Source organism: Strigops habroptila, chromosome 8 (assembly GCF_004027225.2).
Source record: "Strigops habroptila isolate Jane chromosome 8, bStrHab1.2.pri, whole genome shotgun sequence".
NCBI classification, from domain to species: Eukaryota; Metazoa; Chordata; class Aves; order Psittaciformes; family Psittacidae; genus Strigops; species Strigops habroptila.
This window is the reverse complement of record NC_044284.2, coordinates 56,345,298-56,358,193: the sequence shown is the minus strand read 5'-3', so window position 1 is coordinate 56,358,193 and position 12,896 is coordinate 56,345,298. Positions and strand designations below refer to the sequence as shown.

Sequence of the window (12,896 nt, the reverse complement as noted above, 5' to 3'; positions counted from 1 at the left end):
GGTTTCTCTTTTGCAGCTGCTGTCTTTTAAACACTCTAGCAGAGAAACTCAACAAAAAGATGAGAAGAGCAGATAGTGTTCATAAGCCAGCAGCCCTATTTCAGTCCTCCTTACCTTTTGGTATATCAGGAAGGGCAACTGCTGCTAATCTTTGCTACAATCTCAAGGCACCTGGGAAGATGGAAGTAACTTTTTTAACATCTTAGTAGGCCAGGACCAGTAGTGTTAATCACAGTGCATTGGCCTGATTCCAGTTAGGAAATTAGAATCTGCTGAGCAAATGCACCCTGTTGCATTTCCAGTGATTCAGTTTTTGTCTTACATAGCGTGGGGTTGCTGGGCGAAGTTAAAGAGCTTTCCAACCACCAGAAATGTTTTAATGGTGGGTGAGGTCAACCTGCGCTAACTTGTCCTCCTTGTCCATCAGCTTAGTTGACAAAAGTTGCTTTATAAAGAAAAATAAGTGCAGTGCCTTACCTGAAGGGACACTCAGCCACTGAATTATGGGGGACAACTTCAGAAGTGTGTGTGTCAATGAAGACTGAGGCCTCTGACGACTGGTGAGCTATTGCGGGCTGTGCATGTGTTAGAAGTCTCTTCTCATAAAATTTCCATCTCCCTGGTGGGAGCAGTTAGTGTGAGAATGTTAGGGAAAACAGGGTGGTAGGAGCTTCTTCTGTAAAGGGTAAGCAAAATAGGATAGATAAGTGAAGCTTCTGCAACTGGTGATACTGAAATTATCTAAGGCTTCTCTGGTTTTGCTACCTCTAAATAGTTGAAATGAAGATAGTTATAGAGGGGAAGCGTTAAAAAAACACTTTGCAAGGATAGAGCCTTTAACAAAAGAAGACAGGGGTTTTGTGTTGGGTTTCTATTCATAACAGAAATGTTTTGCTGCAAATTGCTAATATTGCTCAAATTAAACTGTCTCTCAAGGTATCTAAATGTGGGTGAGTAGGTTCCAGTGACTTTTGGACAATGGGAGCACTCAATAACAAGAGAAAAAAAAAACACGCTTAGTACCATCTGTTGAACTGGAGCATTTTAATCAGAGCTGAGCTCTGAAGGAACCAGGTGTTATTTTGCTCCTGGCAGCAATTGAAACATCACAGGCTTTTCATGACATCACGTCTTTTCCATGTCTTAACCAGTGACTCATTTTGCTTGCCTGTTTGTTCCTATTTCTAGCTACCAGCAGGAACAGTAAGCACAATGTTAGCGTTCTCTTATTAATGGCATAGGTCACTCTCTTCGCTCACCCTTGTCTTTCTTGGTGGGTTGTTTTTCCTCCCCCCTTCTTCTTTCTCAAGGTGACTTTTTTGTTTATCTGGATCTTGGTGGCTTTCACTCAAAAGTCTGCTTTTGCAAAAGAAATGCGTGTGTATTAATGTAACATCCAGGAGCAGAGCCCTTATGTGCTGAGCACTGGGCAAACACACAGCTGAAGAAATCTCAGCCCCAGAGAGTGTGCACATCCTGACATGAGAGTAGTGGGATGGGAACATACCACCCACCTCACAGCAGACATCAGTAATGTTGACCAAAACAACTAGAATTGCTGAAGATCATGAGAAATTCAACTCTTTGCATCGCAACAGTCCAGAATCGCAAGGAAATGCTGCTTTGAGCAGCTAGCAAGGTCCAGAGAGGAAGGCAGAACAGGGCAGCAGCAGAGAAGGCTGCATGTGAGCATGAATGTTTCCTCATCCATGCAGAAGGGAAAGTAAACAGGTTTTGGACATAAAAGGGTCAGTTGTTACTGAGCCCCAGACTGGCCTGTAGCAGGACAAACAGCCCTCTGCCTTCAGGATGTGTCTTTATTTGTGCCTTATTTAGGTTATCTGTCATGTAGAGAGCAGGAGCTGAGGTGGCCAGTCTTGCTGAGAACTGAGCTGTGTTTGCAGGGAGTCAGATGTTTCCTGACACTTTGATGTCTAATAACTTGCTGCCCCTATAACCATGAAGTTATAGGGTCAGCCCCAAGGCTGACCAAACTCTGAACAAAGAGCTATAGTGTAGGTGTCACAATGTGACACTGAACAGCAGGGAAGGAGAGGTCTCTCCTTCACCATAGCTGATGAAGCCCTGAAACTGTGGTTGCTGCTGGTTATTGGAGTTGATGTAGCCTCTGTAATGACTCTGAGCAGCCTAAGCAAGGACAATGCTGAGTACGTGCGTCTTGTAATTGTTGCCAGCCAGCTGGACAATGGGTAACTCTTATTCTTACTTATTATTCTTCTTAAAAACAAAACCCCAAACTCCAAACAAAACAAACAAAAAAATCAAACCATAGTCCTTTAAAAAAACCCAAAAGGTTTATTTCTTTAGAGGCTGTTTGTCACGTACACTGCTACAGCAGTCATGAGGGGATTAAATCCAGTACAGATGGGAAGTTTCAGTGACATTTTATTTGGAACAAAGAACTTGTGGCTGGAAATCTTCACTAGAACAATAGTTCAGAATCAGGGATTCTGGTTTTTCAGACCTGCAGCAAAGAGCATCTGTCATGATTTAAAAACTCAATTTCCTGTGCAAGTACCTTGCTGTTTGTGCTGAGCCAGTCAAGTACATTTAAGTAAACCTGGTTGCGTTCCTATTGTGAATGTTTACGTGATGGATCTTGTGAGTAGCGGGCGTCTGCACATAATGCAAATGCATTTAGTTAGTTTTCTCCTCTGATAAACACTGAATTTTGATTGCTCATTAATGCAAAACCTTCAGATTTTTGTTTCAAGCTACCAACTAATGGTCTTGTGGGTTTTTTAACAGTTTGTATCAAGGACAGGCACATATGTAAGCTACAGAAGAACAGAGTTGTTAGCACATTGCTGTAAATATACTGAGACCCTTCCATGCTTGGTTACAGCCAGGCTTTCTGGTTCCCCTTCAGAGACAGCCAAACAGGCTGAAGGCTCAGGCTTTTCTTCCTAGGCATTTGGCTAGACTTAATTAGAGCTACCCCAGGTTTCTGCTGATCCCTGCCTGTGCCTCATCTACTTGTCTTCTAATGAGTTTGTGGTCTACCTGGAAATCTTGCAAGCAGCTTGGGGGAGCAGGGAAGCAATCTGCATCAGTTATTTTCTCCTTTGTTAGATAAATGTCTTGCACATAAAACCCTGAAATGCCTAATTACGGAAGGTTTGTGGTGTTTTAAGCTCTGTAAGGACAGCTAATGTACATGCTGAAGAAACTGAGCTTGGATTTTGCAGTTTGTTTAATTGTATTTATGTTGGAGCGTCTGGGGGTAGGTGTTGGTCACAGAAGCTAGTACAAAACATGGCGTGAGTCAAGAAAATTAAGCCAGTTCGTAGCTCCCTAAGAAGCTAACATAACCTGAGGGGAAAAAAATCACTTCAGGGTGATATTACAAAGATTCAAATGGATTTGGAGAAATGCAACTAAAAACATTCAAGGGGAGATGACATGCTCTGCACCTGTACAGTGAAACAGAGAGAAGAATCCATCAGAGACTCACATAGGGATGAATCACATTTCTGCATTACCGCATAGCCACCAGGGCAAGGTTATGAATAAACTTCGCATACCATGAAATGTAGGATGCCTTCCCCCCCATACACACTGCCTTTCATAACCTGAGAAGGCAGGCATCTAAGCATATACTGATGAATATGCAAATGACCTTCCTAATGAGGTAAGTGCATTGTCCACCAGAGAACAGGTTATGACTAAGGAAGTGCTTGGAGCCCTTTGGGGTTCTGTGCCTCCTGCAGCCATGTCCCTTTCTAATGTATAAATTGGGGCCCCCCTCCCTGCACAGGGGGTTTGTAGGCAGAATACTGAAATCAGCAAACCAGAATTACTACATTTCAGAGCTTTCTGGCAATAGCACAGTTTGCATTAACACAGGTTAACTCTGTAGGCTGAGTCCAGATCCTCGCTGAGCTGAGGCACTGGACTCATCCCACAGGTTTTGGAAGCCACTCTGAGAGCCCCTTGGGACTGCTGCCTGGAGCAGCCTGGATGTACATCCTCACAGCTAACTCCTTGCTCAGAACCATTGTCAAATTTAATGTCTTTCCAAATTATTTTGCACGTAGCTAGATAATGTGTCTTGCTGTTGCTTATTGCCTGGTCACAGCCCCATGCCCTAAGCCAAACTGAGTGCTGGTTAAACACAAAGCAGAAAACAGAAGACTAGATTTGGGAGATAGAAGGTCCTGGCAGTGTAGGTGTAAAACAATAGCGCTGTGAGCATGAGAGCTGAAAAAGCCTGACTTCCTATGGATTTGTTTCTTTTTGTTGGTTGCAGGATTTGAGGAGTTACTAATGCTGATTTAGGTCTTTCTCCTAATGAGGCATGAAGAAAGCCTCTCTCCTGTGGATCCTTTGGGGTTGGAAAAAGATGAGCATTGAATAAGCTTTTTTCCCCAGCTTGCTAAGGGATGCTTGGAGTCTCTCTTCACCTTACCAACTATTTTCGTGACATTTGTAAGAATGTACCTTTGAGAGTGTTTCCCTTCAGTCAAATATTATGAGCATATACACATGCGTGTGTGGAGACTGATGATTCAATAAGCCTTGTGTCTTTGGGAAATTGGGCTAAAATAAAGCAACTATCATGTCTGAATAAACAGAGCAATACTATTGCCACTGAGACCTTCCCCACTTGCATAATTATAGTTGGGATCTAGTTGTCATGGCTGGTTTAGCTGTTCAGCAGCTAAGCAAGGATGTGGTGTCAATGAATGTGAGTGTGCTTTGTGATGGATTTATCATGGCAGGAGAAGAAATGTTCACTCGGGCTGCAAGGTGAGGTCCACCTCATTCTGGTACTTCTTGTGAGCAGGGAACAGATCTATTTCTCAGCCGGTGTGCAATGCCTTGCCATGATCAGCCAATGGATTACCCTGTCTTGAAATAAATGCACAAGTTTCAAGGAAAAATCCCTCCTTTTTTCCAGAGGATTGGTGGAGAAACAGCAAGATTGCTGCTGCATAATTTCTCCCTGGGAAATTCATAGTGTGTTACAGCTGTGGATGGTCTCACAGTAGTGCAATAGGCAGTGTCTTTTAAGCAAGCTGCAGGGAGCTTATTTACAAGCGCTTGCCTCCTACAGAGAGCCTCTGTGATATTCTGGTGCAGAACAACAGGCGATCGTTGTTGTTTTCCCCTTTCATAGGCTGGCTAGCATGTGTTCTGGAAGGGCTGACACTGTCTCCTGCATGCAGCAAAAACAAAGCTGCATGTATTGGAATGATGAACAGGAGGATTTTAAAGCTGAGTAGTTTCCGACCCACTGCACATTGTGTTTTTTCTGGGGCTGTAGTGATGTGCTGTGTCTGATCAGAAGCTGTCTCAATGCTCCAGCAAGAGTGCTTTACATGGATTTGTTTTATTCTTCCAACTAGCTATGTGATTGATAAGTTCTTCAGGGTCTTTTCCTCTAGAGAAGAGAAACCTTAATCATCACATTTTAAACCAGTGGCAGTAAATGCTTTCTTACGTGTGGGTTTGAGAGAACTAAAGGAACATTCATTTCAGAACTGCTAACCCCTAAGAGTAACTGGCAGTCAACACCTTATGTTGAACTTGAGCTTTGAAAGTAAGGCCTTTTGCCTCCCTGCAGCTCTTTCGCAGATTTGCCGTTTGTCAGAAGATAGATGGAATGTATTTGTTCAAATAATAGATATCTCCTGAATGAGAGATATGTTAAGCACAAAAGTCGTCTTGGTTCAGAAGGCAGGTCCAAAGGGAACGGATTGGCTGCAGGACTGTTGATCTGATGTAGAAACACTCCTCAGTTTAAGAGCAGGCAGCTAAAATGTGAGGAATAAATGTTGTTGGCATCCGACAGATGGTATTTGACATGTTTTCCAGCTGTCACAAGTCTTTTGAAATTCTTCTGTTGTATGTGTCACAGTTTCACCTTTGTGCTGCCAGGCTGAACACAGAAATGACAACTGCAGGTAGAGATGTTCTACAGCACTCTAAAGACAAAGAGAATTAAGTGGAACCTGTTAGTAAATCTCAGATTAGTACGTGCACCTCAAACATCGCAAGTGGGATACTCCACGTTAAATTCACTTTGTAGAATAATTTCCATTGCATCAAGTCTTTAATTGTTGTCTCTAACCTCAGGTAAGAACTGAGTCACCTGCAGTATCTGCTCAAGGACATTTTCCTGACTGCAACATGAAATTGCAACATTTAAATGTCTTTTGCCTGCTACAGTCCTGGGCTGTTTTCTATTGCCTCTGCTTTGAAGTGTCAGCTTTCAGTGAACTCTGCTAACATTTTATTATTGCATTGAGGCTGAGGCAGAGAAGAGCAATTAAAGGGTTGACATCTTTGGTATTTTTTTAATAGAACATGTGTCAAAATGCATTTAACAAATCATGGTTTATGCAAAAGCCTAATTAATGCTAAAATGTAAGGACAGTTCGTTTCAGATGAAGTTTCAATGAGAGTTTTAAAATGTATAACAGCAAGAAGTGGTTGCCTTATTTTAGGACCTAACTACAAGTCCTGTTTCTGAGAATGGGAGTCTTAAAGCCTATATATTCCTTTCTGTTCCAGGATACAGCTGGACAAGAAAGATACAGGACCATCACTACTGCCTACTACCGAGGAGCCATGGGCTTCGTCCTCATGTATGATATCACCAGTGAAGACTCCTTCAATGCAGTGCAGGACTGGTATGAAATATTGCTGGGTTTGGGTTTGGTTTTTGGCCAGTTCTCTCCTCACAACTGTTTGTTGAGAACATCAGACACCCTATCCTCCACAGTGCTTTGCGTCACCATATTCTTTCTTCTTCATCTAAACTCTGGGATAAATAATTTGGGTTTTAAACTCTCCTCTAGAAAGGAGGAGAGTTCACTTTCATGAAAAAGTTATAATTAAAACATAGCAGCACTCTATAGCAGTTGTTGCTTTTAAAAGTTCTAATTTATTCTAAATAAATTAATCCTTTAATGCATCATTTGGGTTTAGGAGATTTTCTATGCTGCTAAAACAATCTAGTGTCATAGTGGTTGTTAGAGCCAAATCTCATTTAAAATCTAATAAGGCTAAATCTTTCCAAAGTGCCTTAAAAAAGGTTTGGTGGTTGGTGGTTTTGTTTGGGGTTTTGGATTTTTTGGGGGTTTTTATTTCCAAGTGTAGACACATGGAACATTATTCACCTTGCCTAGCTTCAGATAATAAAAATCTAACTTTATCCATTTAAAAATTGTTTTAAAATTGAAGTTTAAATTAGTTGTAGCTGTAGTAAGAGGAGAAAGAGCAAGGTCCAAGACAGAAAGCAAGCATACTCCTTGGAAGGGGCCTGTCTGTTACCACTGACTACAGAAAGCACCTGAACAGCTCAGTAAGATGGTGCTCAGTTGAGGAATGGTGGGATAGGGGAGAAGGAGTTACCTATTAAATGGGAAGGGTGGGGGCTTAGCCGTAAAATTAGGTAGGAAATGGCTCCTCAGCTGTTGCAAGCTCATCTCGCTCCACTGAATTCGGGCAGAAACACCAGTAAATGATTTCTGGACTTTCTGATGACAGAAAGCCAGGAAATATTTTTGGCTTACAGTGAAAGAAGAAAGCATCAGGTCAGTCACTCTAAAAAGTCCATGGCAGTATCAAAGCTGCATTGGTACCCAGGCTCAGCTCCCCAGCATTTTGGTGGGCACTTCCCCTTCCTCACCTGGAGCCCTCCCCTGTAGCTTATGCCACCTCTTTTCTTCCTCAGAAGGAAATGCCCCGCCTCACTCCACACTGATCTGATTCCTCCTTCCTGCTCTCCTGCCTTCTGGATGAGGAGAACCAGAGCACGTTGTTGCTGTGGCCATGGGCAGTGCCTGCAGCCTCCTCGGTGGCAGCTGATGGGAGCCAGCACAGTGCCTGGGGTGAAAACACCTGAGCTGCTGCTGTGAGGCAGTGGCCACAGGCACAGCATGGATAAGTGGAAGGCTGGACCCTGTTGCTGGAACTTGTGTTCTGATGTGGCATCTGCACAAAGTTACACCAGAGGTTGTGGAGGAAATACATGGCGTGGAGAGGCAGGGGAAAGGCTGTGTTTATCCTCAGGGGTGGTACCCTTGTGGCTCCCCTCATACATCTTGCAGTCATCTCGCTTGTTACCCTGTTGCTGTATGCTGCAGATAGATATGGTCAGTGTGCAAAAAAGGCAATGCAGTGGTTAATGTAATCTCCCAAGTCTGATAGATTGATTTGCAATGATCTCTGTGACCTATCAGGAGCATGTGACACATTGGCTATGGCACTGGCTCTTAGCATCCAGCTCAGTCTGGCTTTTTGTTGAATACCTTTTCTCTATCCCCTCATCCAGGTTGTAACTCAAAAGCTGCAAGTGTGGTTAGTTGTTTATAGTAATTTGGCCTTCTCCCAAGCCTGCCCATTATTTATTCTTGCTGTCCACCGAAGCAGATGGTCCTGAGCGTCACATCTAAGGTTGTAGTCTCTACTTTCACCCCATCTCCAGTATCGTGACTCCGTGCTGCAGAAGGTGAACAGCAGCACCTTCCCTGAGCTGTTCACCAGCTAATGGTAAAGCAATAATTTTTTCCATGCTGAAAACACAAACCCAGAGGTTTTGCCAAACCCAGGTTCCTCCATGTGGCACACTGCCCACCAAGCTCAGATGAAGCTTTATCTGCTTCATGTGTCTGCATGGGGATTTTTTGCATAGAAGTGCAGGTATGTGAGCTAGGGCAATATCTTTCACTAAACTAAATATTTTCAGCTTGGTTACCTGGTGAAACAAGATATGTATGAGCACACAGTTCATCTACCTCTCTGTCTGTCAGTTCTGCTCTGGTAAGTTTTACTTACCAGTCTTAACATAGCCCAAAATACCAAATCTCAATCTCTGAGCTGATGCTGTTTTGAAGTTTGTACAGGTGAAGTTTAAGCTGAAGTACTGGAAGTGGTCTAAGCTCTGTTCCATCAAAGGCAGTATTGAAAGAGCAAGAATTAGGAAAGGTCAGCTTTGTCTATTTGACTGCATGTCTTCCCGTGCCACACGGCTGCATGAATATCTTTTCTAAGAGCACCTTGTCAGCCAAAGGACAGAGGTGAACCATCCGTTTATTTGTACTCTGTATGTTAGGAATCTTTCCAACCAGTTGAAGGATTGAGAGCCCAAATCATGTAGTGGGGCTCAGAATAAAATCGGCCTGGGGTAGCTCTTCTTCCTTTCTGAAGCTTGTCCATAGGAGAGGAGATGAGAACTGTAGCATCGCTGTGCCAGCAGAGTCCTCTAGTGGCGATATAACTAAGAGATATAGTGGAGATATAACTAAGTTTTTTCCCCCCAGTCTGCAAAATTGCTTTCTGAACTTCCAAAGGGACAAGAAATGGAAACAAAAGCTTTTGTCCGATAATGCTGTATCAGCCTCTGCCATTTACTGGCATAGCGAGTAGGTAGGATTTTTTGAGTGGTTTTCACCATCCTGGGTTATACAGTTATGCTTCAAAAAAAAACCATTACACTGGATCTGGTCTTCAGTCAGGAACTGTGCTCTCCATGGAAAATTATGGTGTCTGCTACTTTAGCTCCTTTAGCTCAGAGCCTTTTATCTTCATGATCCTAGTCCATTCTTCAGGTCAAGTGCAAGACAGGAGCATGCCTAGTAGTAGAAATAGGCACTTTAATGCATAGACGACAGAGTCAGACAAAACCATCAGTGAGACCCTCTCATTGAGTCCTGAGGTTCAGAAGGGACCCCTTTGCTTGCTAAACCCCTCAGAGAGGTGTTTAGGTGTGCCTGTATCCTGACTTAGTCTCAGACTTGGTCAATGGTTTGTGTCTAAAGGATTATATATGCACAATCAGTCCCTTGTATCACTTAGCTCACATTTCAACCTTTAGCATGCTATTAATCACTTACTGAAAATCTGCTGCAGCAAGGAATCTCTTAATCTCAAGGAGCAACCTTGAGAGGTGTTCCTCCTCAAAGGAAGACATTGGTGTACAGCCCACTGCCATGCAGGAGACCTCAATGGGCCTCTTACTCCATAAGAGTAAGACAATTGACTCACAGGCATATCTGCTTACCAACTACAGAAGTTAGGGGGTTTCTTTGCCAAACTTGGCTTGAATCAAGCCTTTACCAGCACTATGGTTGGGAGAGGTGTCTGTGCACATTGCTCAGGTTATCCCTTGTCTATTGAGTTGTTATCTGTCTCCCCTGAATCCACTTTTAGTCCGATGTAGCCATCACAACCAGATGCATCCATTACCACCACCACCACCACTGGTGGTTATCACTTGAGCAGAGTCAGGTTGGAGGTGGGGGGAAGCACACAGCCACAATGGCAAAGTTATAAGCTGCTTTTTACCTTGCAAGGAAGGTGTGGCTTGAAAAGCGAGCTGTCTCTGCTTGCAGAGCTTTAGGTGAGGCTACAACAAACCACACTATTTCTGAGAGCATACTTCAACCCTCACTGAAGTTAAGTGGGGATATATGCAGACGCTAAGAGCCAAGCTCATCCCAGGTCATCTTATATCCTGCAAGCTTCCAGAAATTACAGCAATTAATCCTACACATCCTCTCTCTCTTTTAAGTGTCCTGCTATCCTAGCTGGCTAGTGATGCATTTTTCAGTGTCCAGCTACAGTAGATAAAGAATACTGTGAAGTTGAATGTTTTGTCATAAATGCAGCATGATACGGCAGATGGGCTGACCCTTTAGTCATCGAGAATAAATCAGCACTACTCAGTTAGTGTAAATTAAACCCAGAAAGGAACTTGTTAACCTTCCCAGTTATTCCTAAAATAGCATGCCTGGATGGAATTTGAGTGTTTCTCTGGCATAAAAGATGAGGAAGCCACTTGCCCTGTGATCATGGGGCTGGGTTCATAGAGCAAATACAATCATGCTTAGGAGGATACCTCAAGAAGATCATCAGCTAATAAAATATGAAGTGATGACCCTTCTACTAACTTTCGGCTGCTCACCATCCCAGTCCGTTCTCATTGGCTGAACATAATTCCTAAAACTGTATTCATTCCAAAACCTTGGAATGGGTCAAGTTGTGTACAGTAGTCACCTATGTGTTTTACACTAGGGTATTCCCCAGTCCTCAAGCCTGTTAATTCCTGCTAGTGCCCTGCATACTGCTGTTTATTGATTCAGTTTTTAAGGTGCTGTGTAAGCAGGCTGCCAGCATGAGTCTCAGCCCATCTCATTGCTTTCTCTTGTGCCATCTCTTCCTGCAGAGTTCCCTGCAGAAAACAAGCCAAAAGCATGAACACACAGCTGAACCAGAGACCTAGCGCTCCAAGTAAGCTCTTGCCCATGTCAGATTCTTAACTTCTGTTGAACTCATAGGCCTGTGCATAGATCTCAAAATTCATCTTCATAAGTACACTGAAATGATGGGATGGTGGCCTCGTGCAAAGTCACATCTCTGTCAAAGAAATCTTTTACCTTCTAGATCACTCCAGCATCTTAGAGCTTACATCCTTCCTCTAGATGGCAAATTGCCATAGCAGGTTGTGCTTTATTATTCTCCAAGCCTTTTCACAGAGCTCCAACATCCCCTCTAAGACTGCCTCCCATGTATGCAGGGTGCACTTTACCTCTCTTCTCTGGCTCATTGACATGTGACTGTTTTAACAGCCTCCTGACCTGGCCTCACCTGCCCACAAGGGAAATGACACTCTCCCTCCCACTCTGCCCTATGATTTCTTCCTTAGGTGATCTTTTTACCACACTTTTCTTATGGTTGGATGTCCTAAAGAGGATTCTGGTTTGCTTTGTGGCACTCCAGAAGTACTTCTCCTAAACCAAGTAAAGGCATTCTTTCTCCTGTATAAGGAGGATCATGGCTGTATATCAGATATTTAGACAAGTTCTCCAGGTGGTATATGATTGTGAAGTATGGTCTTTCTTCCATTCACATGAATTCATTATTAATTCAAATGAATAATTATCTTAAAGCAGCCAAGAAAGAGTAAGATACACAATTTAAATGCATTTGGGAATATCTAGGACATGACCTGTTCTCTTGCTCCTTCAGTGGTAAAGGTACAACAGGTTGTATGAGAAGCCTTAAAAGATAAAGCCTGAGTGACTTTCTTTACTGCAGTGACAAAGAGTACAGTCAGGTTATTCTACAAGAAAAAGCATAAATGGGCAAAAGCAAAGGTAGATTTTACCTGATATTTGCAAGTAATTATTTTGTTTGAATAAGATGCATTTCCTGTAGGTGAGTGAAATAGTTAAATGAGTTTTAATGGCTTTCTAGATATTTTTTTTAGTAGGCTCCTTTGACAGTTACTATTTGACACTGGCTTGATAGTTCTGTGTGTAGATAAATCAGTGGTTTATACCTCATTTGAAACTGTTCTGAAACTAGGATATACTCAGTATTTGATACTGTCAAGTAAATAGGAAATATTATGGAAGCTCTGCTTTGAACAATTTCATAGAAGGGAAGGAAAAATTGATTAAATATAACTTTGATTTAAGTGACAATTGGGTTCACATATCATCAGCTTTATTTATCTTTCAGTCTGACCTCCAAATTAGGTTGTTGATATATCCATGGAACTGTGAACCTCAGACTGTTTTTCTTCTAAGCATGAAGCGTACACCCCATCCTTTATCATCAATTTGGGGAATTCAGCACAAATAAGGCACAGCATTGGCATTGTGTTACAGGAATATGTTTTTCCCAGTGTCTGTATTGGACTGCCCTGACAGTTGTTGTAACATCTTAATTGCACAGGCCTTGTTATTTGTTTGTTTGTTTACCTTTCCAGAAGTTTCTGGAAATCTGCTGCCTTTCTTTTGGTATGGGGATTAGTGTTTCTTTTAGGCGTTCTTCTCCATAGGATGCCAGAGAGGGACTCTTCATCAGGGACTATAGTGATATGACAAAGGTTTGTCGTTTCAAACTTAAACAGGGGAAGTTCA

At 42.7% G+C, this 12,896-nt stretch overlaps 1 protein-coding gene across 2 annotated transcripts in view; it reads left to right on the top strand.

The window, feature by feature from the left end:
* Positions 1 to 12,896, top strand: part of RAB3B (RAB3B, member RAS oncogene family) — a 59,617-nt gene that overhangs the window by 38,390 nt on the left and 8,331 nt on the right. For both annotated transcript variants that reach the window (XM_030496011.1, XM_030496010.1), the window contains one exon: positions 6,538 to 6,656. In XM_030496011.1, coding sequence (XP_030351871.1) covers positions 6,538 to 6,656 — 119 coding nt within the window. The remainder of the gene's footprint in view (positions 1 to 6,537; positions 6,657 to 12,896) is intronic.